This window comes from Trachymyrmex septentrionalis, unplaced genomic scaffold (assembly GCF_001594115.1).
Source record: "Trachymyrmex septentrionalis isolate Tsep2-gDNA-1 unplaced genomic scaffold, Tsep1.0 scaffold109, whole genome shotgun sequence".
Classification (NCBI taxonomy): Eukaryota; Metazoa; Arthropoda; class Insecta; order Hymenoptera; family Formicidae; genus Trachymyrmex; species Trachymyrmex septentrionalis.
The window spans coordinates 733,649-747,581 of record NW_017304217.1 but is presented as its reverse complement, the minus strand read 5'-3'; the positions used below and the strand labels follow the sequence as shown (position 1 = coordinate 747,581).

The window sequence follows — 13,933 nt, the reverse complement described above, 5'->3', positions numbered from 1 at the left end:
GTTCTATTCGTTTCATCGTGAGAGCAAGTTTGCAGTGATATAAGACAGAGAGAAAGGATATTACACAAGTGTCGGAGCGTGGTAAGATAAATAGTAAGGAGAGAATAAGTATGGAAGATAATAATAGTAATGAAAAGGGTAGAATATTGCGGATATAGAAGAACGCAATGGTAGAAATGATCGCAATACGTTTATGAAATCATAGTGAATACCGAAACAAAGCTGACTCTCTCGAGTAGATTTAAGCTTTGGAAACACAGAAAAGAATCTCAGTGCAGCGGTGTAATAACATTACATTGTTGCTTTTACAGTTTTGGGGGGAAACAAAAACAATTATGAAAGTAACAACTATACAAACTTTGGTAATTATTTGCAATAGGGCCTTTTCCGAATTTTTGTTTTTTTTTCTTGTTATCTTGATAAAAATCTTTATTGCGACTCAAACAGTGATAATCAACCAGAGAGGTAAAAAAAAAAAATGTGTAACCTATTTATTTATTATCAGTATAACTCTTCTAACTTTTAAAAGAGTCAATTTCACTCCTAAATATGACTATAATACTTGTAATAATTTATTATGCCTACTTCACTGTGTCATTGTGATTGAACTTATTATCGTGATATTAAAATCTTTACTAAATGGATGAATTTACTATGTACTAAAAATAATCGAGACTGAAAAGATTAGACAGACCCTAACGTAAGGTACTGAATTATCACACAAATTCTTCGCTTTAAAACACAAATTGTCTGCTTTAAAATACAAAAATTATATAAGAAAATAGTTTGTGTTTTTGGAGAAGATAGAATTCCCAGAATTTTATTGTTTATCGTTTCAATTTCCGACATTGTTGAAATAACGTGCGCGACAATTAAGTGTGATACCTTTATTGCCTACAATTACGATTCTCACAAGGTACGAAGAGAGCCGTGGGATATCGAGGAGCACTTTGATCTGCAACGAAGTCACATTCGTTATTGTAAAACAGTCAAGGACGTTTCCAGATTGTCGGAATCGTTTTAATTTACGCGTCAATGTCGACGAAGAAAATAACATCCTTGAGAGCGATTGGCAACAAGCTCTCTGCTCTAATTCGGACAATTCTCTTCGCTTTGTTTTCCGCCCACGCCACACGACGACACGTTTACGTTTGCACGCTCGCCTACATTAATTAACCAGGCGTTGGCTATTTATCTGTCACAGAATCACCTTCCTATCGAAGTACACTTCGAGTGCAAGCGCGACAATGTATTCATAAATTTAACGCGCTTTTTTCATACTTTAGTCGCGCTTTAATAGCGCGAGCTGCAGTTGCAATTCGCAAATTCTTGATTTTTTTTTATTTTTCTTTCCCTTCTTCATTATACTTCAAAAATATGATATCAATATAAAAATGTTTTATCAGTTACCATGAATTTTTAATTAAACTGTGTGTTTATAAGGCGTTTGGAATCTTGGCAGGCCACTTATTTCATACATGTTCCTGAATCCTCAATTTCAAGTTTATTTTTCTCTACTTGAAAATGTTGAGAGAAATCATTATTTAGCGGATTTGTGTGTTACATGAAAAATATCTTTATATAATTTATAATTATATAATGAAGTTATTTAAGATATTGAAGATATTTTTTCTATTTATAATTTATAATTATTTGTCGAAATAAAAGAAAATTACTTCAACTTAAAAAAAAAAGAATAGAAAATTTACACGTTTGACGTTTTGACTTCTTTCAAATTTAGCTCCTAAAAAATCTGAAATCCTGCATGTATAATCAATGAACATGATGATTTGTTACAGGTGCAGTTGAAAAATAATTACCGAAAATGAGTTGCATGTCGCAGTGTGCCAAGTACTTTCTCTGCTTCTTCAACTTTATTTTCTTTGTAAGTATACACAAGTTTTCTTATGTTTGCGAACGTAATCGTAATTCAGAAATATTGCAATTAGCAATAATTTAGCGCAATTATTTCCTCGCAAATCTTTACTTTGAAGTTATCGAAACATTTCTCACTCATTTTCTATGCGTTTAATTCAGCCAATTATACGCGTAGTATCAAAGATTCAAGAAGGATTAATCACCGTCACAGGTACGCAAACTTTCTCGACGAGGTGTACAGTGGAATTACACGAAATCTTCTCTCATAAAATAATCTCTCGATTCATACCGTTAGAACTTCTGGTTTTTCAAATGTATTACTATATCACAGGAATGAACGCTAGAATAAGATCATTTTGCAAGGCACCGTTGTGCTCGATAATACATATTGGCAAAATGTGTCGAAAGCTCCTTTTAGTTATCTTTCATCAGCGAGTGCAGATATAATGTAATGCTCAATCCGCATGATGTTTATTTCTTAAAGCGTTTTGTGACAGTCGATATCAAGATGTTTACGTAGCGTGTAATCCTTGAATCAGAAAGAGAACTACTCGGTACATTTCATGAATCCAATCTATCGAACACGAGTGACGGGTACGTGAGAGAGAATTGACCTATTTTAGTTTATACTTATAGAAAATTCACGTTGCTTCTCGGACGTCACAATCCAAAGTGTGTGTACGATTTTGCTCAAGTATATAAAAATTTAAGTAGACACACACACACACACACAGAGCTGAAAATAATTGTGTCAAGCCATTAAAATGAAATTATTTATAGAAAAATTCAAATATGATAAACAATGTTGTAAAAAGTTTTGATATTTTAGCAACCAGCTTGAACGTGTTCTATTACGCATCAAGGATTTCTTTGATGGGAAAGAAGGTTATCAGTCCTGTTATCACATAAACAGTAATTTTTTGCGTTAATAAATTATTTTTTTTATTTTAAAGCTTAGGAATGTCTCTCTCGTTCCTGATTTTGAATAGGAAACACATAACTTTTCATCATAAATTTCGGAAAGGAGAAGAGGAGTTGAACCTCTCAATTCCTCCCTGGATACGCCTTGGATGCGTCGTACATAATTATTTTAATGATCCAACAAAATTATTTTCAAATCTGTATCTAACTGCTAACTAATTTTTTCAATATTTTAAATTTTAAATTAGAAGGCTGATCGAGCACAAAACTTGCGAGAAAGGCGACGTATACGAAGTGAAATTTTTTTTACTAAAATCGCAGGCAGGAATCGCCTGCCTGCCTCGAAGCACGAGCGTTAAGGCCTCTCTGTCTTCTTTGGTAGAAACGGTAGCCTTGAGGTTCTGCCACGAAGCAGAACGGAAACCTATACATTAAAGCCTCGTGTTTTTACAGATCGCCGGAGGAGCAGCATTGACTGTCGGTATCTGGCTTTTCGCTGACAGAACCTCCTTCACCAATCTCATCGCGAAACTCGATCAATCCGACTTGCTGGTAAGATGAAAACAGATTAATTATCGCAGACTTAGATCCTCATTATACCGACATTGCTGAATAAGGATTGGAAGGGAAGGGATGGGAAGGGAAGGGAAGGGAAGGGGATCCAGGTTGCACGCACTTGTCCCCAGACATTTCTTCTAACTTCTTTTTCGAGGAAGTCATTAATTGACATTACGCGCGGCCACTTGCTCGCGTGATCGTGGCGTACAAGTGGCGAATTGGCCGAATACCAAATATCCAAAGAAACGAGCACTTTGTGCTCGAACGCTGACGTGAACAGAGAACGGCGTATCCATACCTCGCACGACGACGTGCAGCGAAGTTTGATAAATTTAACTTTCAAATCGATCTTAATTCCTATCTTTTGCGAGTTCGAACAAAAGCAGGATAAATACTTTCGATACTTTAAACGAGCTGGACAATTCCTGGCGAAAATACCGGTTTGCAAACGAGTTCCGCTGTATTAAAATCCTGCTGCAGCCCACGAGCGTTTCCTGCTGCTTTGTTAAATGCGCGACGATTCTCGTTACCGAATTCTGACAAATTTTAAACTGGAGGAGGACTATTTATTATTTAACTCGACATCTATCTCTTGAACGTCGCGTCGTATTGACAGTTTTATGATGAAATACATTGTCTTCGCGTGAAAACGATTGACTTTTATTGGGTCTCTCAGGATCTCAGCTTGATGCCATATTGAATTTCATTTAAGATTGTCATATCAACATTTTCAAAACTAGAACTTATAAGCCAATAATCCCAGACATTTCGCTTGTAAGCCCGGATGCATATGCGTGTAGATTAAAATAGGTCAGAACAGTCAATAATTAATTTAATTATTTCTTAACTAATTAAGTAATTATTTATTAGCACGTACAATTAGACCAAAAAACAATTTGGCCTGGAAAATAAATAAATGTTTTTATAAAATGTTTTTATTTAATTTTTACCCTACTAAGGGGAGTCACTAGTTACCGAGGGATTCCTGTTCGTGCAAGTTTCTTTGCGTCTTTCGGTAATTATCAATTATACTACATTTTATTATTTTCCAAAATGAAGTGCCAATTTATTCTAAAAAGTTGAAAGTATTTTGGAGAAATTTTTAGAGATTTTTTTTAAATCATTCTGAATAGGTGAAAAAAAAACTGACAGATTCTAATTTTCCCGTTAATATGAATGAGGCACCAAATTGTACCTAGTAGGGTAAGGGTTAAAATAAAAAGTTTTAGTATAGGTTTGTTTAGTATAGGTTATTGTTGATTTATAATTGTTTCTACGTATTTTTTTTAATATATATTTTTAAAATATTAATAAAATAATTAAATACATAAACATAAAATGTATTAAAGAATTCACATCAATGAAAAATATTTTACATTACATTTTTACTTTGCAATTGTATATCATAAATCAGTAAAAAAAATTGCGTATTAATAATAATTGAAATCACATGACTATTGTAGATTTTGGAATAATAATATTCCCGAGCAGGATAATGCATAATTTTATGTTTATAATTATCTTGGACGCCCTAAAAAAAGAGGACGGTATCCGAAAGGAAGCAGGGCAAATGGCAACTCAAATACCATTTGAAATAATTTTTTATAACGTTTCACAATTGAAATGTTTTTAAATTTATGTGACATTGTTTTCTATGTTAAAGCATAATTAATTGCATTTTTGATCAATTCTATCTGCATAGGTTACCGATTTTATTACTGTTTCTCGAAATTTATTGTCGAAAGAATTTTATGGCAGAGACGTCCTATCTCTCCTCCTCGTCAGAAATACATTAGAAGAAAAATGACTTGCACGTATCCTTACAGAGTCGGCTATTCATACTGCGATATTTCTCTTGCGTAAGCGTGCTAATTACGTCGTAAGTCATTTGTTACGCAATTAGCGGTAGGTGTAACGAGGAAGTTCGACTTCCAACAAATTGGATTTATTATCGATTCTCTTGCGATTATCATATTCATCATATCACTAGAAAAGCTCTTGTTCTTGTACGTTTATCTTGTAGGTAAAACGTATAAAAAATGCGTCCTTCTCTTACGTATGTGACGCATACGTCAGAAGTATGACTCCTTATGCTTCGTTCTGTCGATGAATCTTTTTATTAACATTGAAAAATTATCTAATGCAGTTAGCCTCGCATTGCACGAGCACGTGCGAAATGCAGATTTGTAACGAGAAACGCATGGTTATACCATACTATTGTTTCTAACACATGAATAGTGTCACTATCGCACGTACGTGATTTTTCTATTATATGTTAGCGCGTCGTCAAATCGATAATGTAAACGCGCATATTCTTCCTTCGGATTTTCATTTTAACACTAACATTCGCGTAAGAGTGTTTCTGCGAAACACTCTTAAAAATCAAATGAAGCACATTCTTTTGTAATTTCTTTTATTTTAGCAATTGTAACTACAATAATTTGATCTTTTTAACTATAAAATAATAAAAATATTTGTTTCAAATTAATGCTTTGAAAATTTACAATTTTTTCTCATTGAAAATCCTCTTTTAACTTTTATTACAGTTTTACGTATTTAGGCATTCTCTTATTTAATTTTTCAAACGTATTTAATAATATTTTTCACGGAAATTTTTTGATGAAAAAAGTAAGTTTGGTGAAAAGTAAATTTTCTAGGTAACATACCGTGAAAGATGTTTTTATTATTTTATAGTTAAAAAAAACAATAAAATTATGGCTAAAATAAAAAAATTACGCAAAAATGTTTTGTTTTTAAGGCTGTCCGAGAACTTATAAACGTAGTAATGTATAAATTCGTAGAAATTTACCGAATAAACGTTTGATCCTCCAAAAGCTTCGACAAAGCTTTGAAATCTAATAAGTGAAATGCAGGAACTAGATCAGCTTAAAGATAAACGACTATTTCTTTTGGAATGATGCCAAACGTACGATAGAAGATTTAACGGAGATAGCCTGCGAAGGATATGACATGTTTTAGATAATTTTGTTTGATTTAATTACTAATGTATATTTTTTAGTTTTATATATAGATTTTATAATTTTAATTAAATAATTTAGTGTAAATGATTTACTTAAATTCTAAACATATACTCGCGTTAAAATTTTTAAACCACTGTGTTTTACCACTTTGAAGAATTAATTGTAAGCTTTTTTCAAGTAAGTGACACTTTGTTTGTACAGGTATTATTTTCAAAGAATTCACGAGAAATTACTTTCAGCACGTGTACTGACATACATACACTATAGGCCTTCTTTAACTACGAACCGCTTAATGATACCGGATAATCTACGGTTTAACGAGGTGCTTGACTCTATAAACTACAGGAGAGAGAAGGGGCACAAAAAGAGTGACTTACCTTAAAGGCCGCAGTTAATGAGAACAATAGAGAATGGAAGTTGCTGCTTCCTTCGAATAATTGCTACTGCAAAGCTATTTCCTTCCTCCACGCCTTCGGTTGCCTTTTATCAACGACATCACGACACGTGTTTACATACATACATACGAAGGATGATTTTGCTGAAATATTAAAAATTTAGTTAGATACAGATCTGAAAATAGTTTTGTTAGATTATCAAAATAATTATGTAAGACAATTAAACTAATTGCTGGACTGTTGAGACTTTTTGCAACATTGCTCATTACGCTTGAGATTCCTACGTATAATTATTTTGATGGTCCAGTAAAATTAATTTCAGATCTGTATTTAGCGTATTTACAGATGTTTCAACAAAATCTTCTTTTCGTACACATTGATTATACATATTATATATTAATGTATACAGTAGCTTCCAAAAATTTTCGGCACTTTTAAGTGAGTAATTTTCTTGAGTTGCTTAGATAAAGAATCTTTGCAAATAAATATCTAGTATGATACTTGATTGAAACTGAAAAACAGTTTGAATAAAAATTATTGTAAATTATAATTATATATTGGTCGGAAATTTTTAGCAGTCACTGTATACATACAAGTCAATTATATATTAATATATTAATATGTATACAAGTTATTTTATGTAGGTATACAGATGCGAATGTAGGTACTTTTTCCTCGAAGAAAAAGCGAGAATCGACGGACCGATGTGTGATACGCGACGTGGGTACAGTAACGTTACAGGCAGGAGAACGAGAAACGTAATTATCGGCACTTGGTCGCTGATGAGATGATTGGTTGTCACATTAGCGGAACGCGTGGGAGGATCGGGGTGCTCCATCATGGATTCGTGGTTCGCTCGTATATTATAGGTACATGCAAGGGGCCGAAGCTCCTCGAATGATTTTACGCGGCGAAATTTCTAATTTCGCGATGCAGCCCCGCTTTGATTCTCTCGTTCGCTGAACATTGCGAAATCTTACCTGAAATCTTTTTTTTTTTTATTTATATCACCCGTTTGTGTGTTCCCCGGTGGCGGAGCTAGACAGCGGAACGCTGTAGAAAAGTAAAAGTGCCGCTTTCGTTTGACGAGTTTCGTGCAGCGAAAGGGTAACGCGTACGTTTTCCTGCGATCAACATTATAATTAGAACAGTCATTCACCTTATAAAAATTTGAGGTGTCGTAAGATTAGATATCCGTTATAAAATGAAATATCTCGAAAATGAACATTGAGATGATTACGAAAATTAATCCTTAATATACAAAGTAATATGAATTACGATGATTCATTTAGTTGCTACTATAAATATCGTTACGTTAATAATAATGTCGCGTCGTATATTGAACAAACTCGTTTCTAGTTTCTCGAAGCGATTTGCAAATGATGATAAAGACATATCTAGAATCGTACTCGTATATAATAGGATGATAAAATAAAATCGTAGTATTTGATTCGTTTTAGATATATGAACAAATTTACTGTTACCAAGCTCGACTGTTGCATTATTAGCAAAGGCTCAGTGACGCTTAGAAAGTCTCTTCTAATCATTCTAATCATTCGAACGGATATAACTTGTGTCCATTATACATCGCTAGCTAGCATCTCTTAGAAACTTCTCGCGAATATGATTCAATTTGCAAAATTATGTGGGTCAGTTGTTTGAGATATTAAGCGTAAAATACCTGACCGTTTCTATCATTGAAGAGAATTTTTTACACAGCCTGGACTTAATCTCAGAGTCGTTTGTTTTATCGACAATAGGACTTTACACACATACGATTTACGTGTCATTGACATCACTACGTACTGTTACATTGATATCGCACGTACACATGTATGCATATACCTTCGTAAGGCAATTTCGTATCGAATCAGGTGTCTAACAATAAAAACCTGACATTGTTTGTTCGCATAAACTACTAATCTATGAACTACAATTTCGTAAGTAGAGATTTTAGAGCTTTTATATCAATCAAATGTTGTCACGACATTAATAGCTCTAGATGCCATATATTTATATTGGACTAAGAAATGATACGGAAGATTTCAATTTTTAAAACTTTCCATTTTTCTCAATATAATTTCTACCCCATAAACACGTATTATTTATGCGTAATTATTATTAATGCGTAATATACTTTAATTCTGGGAAAGGATTTTTAAATTTGTAAAAAGAAAAAAAAGAAGTTGCGACACAAAAATTATTGTGTTTAGTCGGTAAAACAGATGACTTATTTAGGACGCCTCAAAGTTCTCACAAAGGATGATTGAAAAATTTTTGCAGAAATTTTGCTTGATTGAGAGTTCCGCAGAAAAAAAAGACACAGTAGTAGCAATTATATAATGATAACAATTGTACAAATTTTATATTATGTAGAATTAATGCTCATAATTGAATGAATCATATTAATATATAGTTTTTGCAATTATAAACTAATTTATAGCTACATTTCTAAGTTTATTCAACCGAGTACATTAACTCTACATATAAAGCTTGTATAGTTATTTATACTGGATGTCCGAGTTTTGTTCAAGCGCTCGTGTGTATATAGAATGAAAACTCATAAAACTGAGTCGAAAAATCTTCTACCATTTTACAATTTTTGCAATAGTTAATCAGATATTAATTATAAAAAATTGCCTTTTTGACTCAGTTTAGTCCGCTCTATCTACACACGAGCGCTTTGTCAAAACTTATCGGACAACTTGTATAATTGCTGTCGTTACGTTTCTAAATGTACATAGAGGATTGTAAGTGGATTGTAAATGGAAATGAACGTACAAACGAAAGTTGGCGACAGACAAAGTCAATTAAATACCCCTTGGGATACCCTTCTCACGTATCGTTAAAGATATTGTATCGTTTACATTTCCTCGATAATATTGTAATTCCATCAGCCAGAGAGTATTCCGACTCTTCAGCTTATTTCGTTAATTGTCTTCCTGTTTAAGCGATTGATGGAGATAAGTAGTGGTAATTCTCATCCTTGGACGATAATCAGCGTGAACAGTCATATCGAATATTAGTCAGAAGTGTTGGCGACATACGTTGATGACGTACGGAACACGAACGGAGAGAAAGAGGAGAGTGAGAGGTTGAAATTAGAAAGGAAAATTTTTCTTGTAAAAGAGAGAAAATTCAGAGGACCTGGCTTTCGCTTAGATATCCGTCCTCCTTTTTCCATCGGGCACGTTCGATGTATCCACGAGCACGAGGGCGAACAGGTATTTAGGACGTACGCCGTTAGCTCCAGAAAATGCATTAACTCGTTGACGCACGCGCAACATACGTTCGTGTACTGTAAATGCGTTAAATTGGGTCATTTCAGAGCAACAGCTCGTGCTCGATGATGTGCCACGATTCTTCGTATGCGTGTGTGCGTGCCTGATAGGTCCTGTATTCTTTATTAGGGCCTCGTGTTATTTTAGCGTTAATCCTTGAATTACCGACGATTTATCCTCTTGAAGAGCATGATAAGAGCTCTGTAGATTTCTACGTTCATTGACAGCTATTTAAAGCGATTGTAAAAAGATTAAAAAGAAGGATTAAAAAAAATTTTTTTACAGTTTTTTAAGTGTCAGCAATTTAAATCTTCTAAAAAATTTTTAATCGATTGGTCGAAGATATTTCAAGAAAGATCGTTTATGGCAGTATTTTCCACATTCAGTACACACACACACACACACACACACACACACACACACACACACACACACACACACATATTTCTAATAAATCTTAAAATTTCACCAAAGTAGAGCTTAAAATTAATTTAAATCTAGAAGAAATGATTTTATTGGTTTTTTTGCAGCTTGTTATAATCTCTAGAAAGACCTTTTTATCTCATCGTTCGCAACTCCAGAGCCACATTAAGTGCGTCAAGGCGCATTAAATTAATATACAATTCAACATTACTGATGCTAATAAGTGTCTCGTAGACTAGTAAAACAGTAAATTAATGTACTCACTAGATCTGCGAGATGAATGACTCATAGTATTAAGCTGATTATACAAGGTGGCCATTGGGAAATTGCTGAAACTGAATGGCTGCTGTTATTTTGTAACGACTGGGGACAAAATAAGATGAGAGTTAAACACTACTCTTTAAAAGAATTATTGTCAATCCTTTTTTATATTTATTTTTTTAAACTTATATATATTTCTTTTTTACTAATAAGTGCTTATGTGCTAATAAAAACGGATTTCTTCTGTACAGTGTTAAATTCATCGCCCTGACAATGAGAAAAATGTTTTGGTTATATCAACAAGAAGTACAATACAAACAAAATGCATTGTGATTATCTACTAATCAGAATTATCTGATTATCATAATTAAATTTCTGGTTCTATCTTGAGTAGAATATTTGATAGATTTAACTATAAATATCCGATTTGTATTTTTCTTAAAACTATTGAATTTCTAATTTATGTAACCAGATTTTGTTTCCCATGCTTATATCGTCACAAAATACACAGCTACTTAGTTTCAGTAACTTTCCGATGGTCATCTCGTAGATATAAAATCGAGTAGCCACGTCAGTCGCTTATCATTTGCTGTCGCCGCTCGAATAGTTTTGATCAATCTGGCGGAACAAGCCGGTGAAACCGAACACGAGACAGCCTTCTTATTAGTCCTTTCACCTGGTGACCTGATTTTTCGTGGCACACGCTCCATCGTCAAGTGGTAATACAATAAGACGTGCAACGTTGGCACGCCTATATCAAGGTGGTACCTAGTACTAAAAATATCTGATATCCGTTCAACAGGTGTTCGAGATAAGAGTGTCAACGTGCTCACGAAGTAATCCGCGACGGATACTCGCAATGGAATGACTTTAGAGCCAAGCCGCTGCATTCTCGCGAACGTTAAACGATGGGTCACGCAATGGCGTTGATCGTCTTATCCGAATCACGAAAGCACTTGTAAATTATTCTCAAGTATATTTCCGGTGCTGTTCTCAATGAAACAGCAGCATTAATTCTTTATTTGATTTGATCAAATAGTTGTACTGAGAGTCGCATTGGCATTGTCAATTTTTTTGATTGACTTGTTAATAGGTAAATTCAATTTGAGATTAATTAATGCAATACTGAAGCATGAATGTATATGCGATAGATTATCTTAGGCTCGTATCGGCCTTGAATTGAAATTATAGTTATGCATTCTCGGAAAAAAATCGCTAATTATAATTACCTTATTTTGAGCCAACACAGAATATAACTGTGTACAAATTTGAACGTATACAAGTGATACATGTATACGTTTCGACCACTAGTTTGGGTCTTCTTCAGAATCATATAATAATTAAACGGATTGTTAAAAACGCAAAATTAATGATAATAAAATAACGAACGTTGGATTGAATGGTAGTAATGTTATATGCGCATATCTTTCATATATTTGTCATATATTTACATTATTGCATTAAATTACCGAATTTACTAAACATTGAATATTGTATTATTGCTTATAATTAGAGAGAAATTATTTGTCAAAACTTACATGAAAATATTATATATTGGAGAACATATATTGGAGACGTTGACCTAAATATTTTCAGATGTGTATCTATCTAAATTTCTATAGATACATCAACGAAACCGTTGTGTAATATCCAAAAATTCTTGCAACTGACCTCTCTTTTTTTCTCGATCTGTCAGCCCTTCAAGTTATCAATCGACTAATACTTTGTTAAAGTCCTTAGAAATCTAGTTTCTTCCGTGGATAGATCTTCACACGCGATGGATATATAGATTAGTACGAGTCTCTGTTACTTTATGTTATCACGAGATCACGAGACATTGGACTATTAGATTGGATTATACCTCGTATATCAAGTTTGCACACGCATACTTCATTTATGGTGTATGACTCCAAGATTTGCACAAAAACCGTATCCCGAGCTAATTACAATTAGTCTTTACGCTCTCAAACCGGCGTGGGCGGCACGCGTCGATTCGGAAAAGCAATGAGCGGAAATATACGAGTATATTGAAGAAAAAGATTTGTTTTTCTCTCATTTCTTCTTCTATAATTTTCTGTTTCAATGAATATGTAAAATCGTGGAGAGTCCGCGACGGTGGCATCGGCAGATGTACGCCTCGTTTCTCGCGACGCTCCACACAAAGGAGTGTCTATGTCTCTACTCTAGTTAATCCGCCTCGTGAAACTCGATATCTATCACGCATGACAACAACTTGTGTGTAGGGAGCTTATAAGTATTCCAAGTGCCGTTCGCGAGCTATTATGTCATCCTCTTATATCAAGCACGTTCCTGTACAATACTCGCGATTGGATGGACTTGGTGCGACGAGCTCGATCTAATAATTGTTCATAGCTTATGTGCCTTTAGTTTGCATGTTATATTAAGGGCCCCGTTCTTTCAAGTCCTTAACAAATTTTAATTATTATCGAACGATTATTCGTTGTGAACAATTTTTTCCTTTTCTACAAATACTGCTCATTAACCACACAAAATGGTAACAAAATTGTCGTAAACTTAACAATATCTCTCTAGCTGCTGTTGGATTTATGACAGTTTTGTCGCTATTTTATTATGAAATAAGAAACATTCTTTACTACCGACAATCGTTTAATGACATTATTAAGAATCATGGAATAGAGCCCTATAAGGTAATTAATTTCTATATATTCAATGTAGATTAACTAATCTCGATTTAATTTAGGTACCTTTTTATCTTTCTCTAGTTTTCAGAATTTTTTTTCTTTTCTAAGAATTAGAAAATGATAACAGCCAGATTAGCCAGATAATAAATAAACATTTTAAATAATGCAACTAACAATATAATGCCATCATATGATAAATGCCGTCGAAGTGCAATTAAACTAAGGAAACGTAAAATTAATTGCATTAATTTAGGATCGAGTCACATAAATTGCTCAAAGTCGCATAATTTCGTTCGTAAAACACGAGATGATCTCAAGTGGAGCTCGGGAATCCCGCAGTTTGTAACAGATGATCGTAAACTTCCTACTAAACATAAAAGCTTATGAATTAGTATTATTATAAACGGGCAACCTTCGTGATTTTTATTTTTCTACGATTTCTTTAAACAGGTTAAACAGGATTTTCGTTCGACTTGTATTCGTATTTTACATTTGTTACGTAGCAAGTATATAGCTCCTTGTTATTTTTGAAATTATATAAACATATTAAACATATTAAAATATTACAATAA

The 13,933-nt window shown here is 33.5% G+C and overlaps 1 protein-coding gene across 6 annotated transcripts in view; it reads left to right on the top strand.

The window, feature by feature from the left end:
- Positions 1–13,933, top strand: part of LOC108748417 (tetraspanin-1) — a 46,753-nt gene that overhangs the window by 22,001 nt on the left and 10,819 nt on the right. For 5 of the 6 annotated variants that reach the window (XM_018486582.1, XM_018486626.1, XM_018486609.1 and 2 more), the window contains exons 2-3: positions 1,800–1,885; positions 3,253–3,351. In XM_018486582.1, coding sequence (XP_018342084.1) covers positions 1,826–1,885; positions 3,253–3,351 — 159 coding nt within the window. In that variant the 5' untranslated portion in view covers positions 1,800–1,825. Of the gene's footprint in view, positions 1–11; positions 82–1,799; positions 1,886–3,252; positions 3,352–13,933 lie in introns of those variants that run through there. The other variant, XM_018486600.1, reaches the window with a different exon arrangement.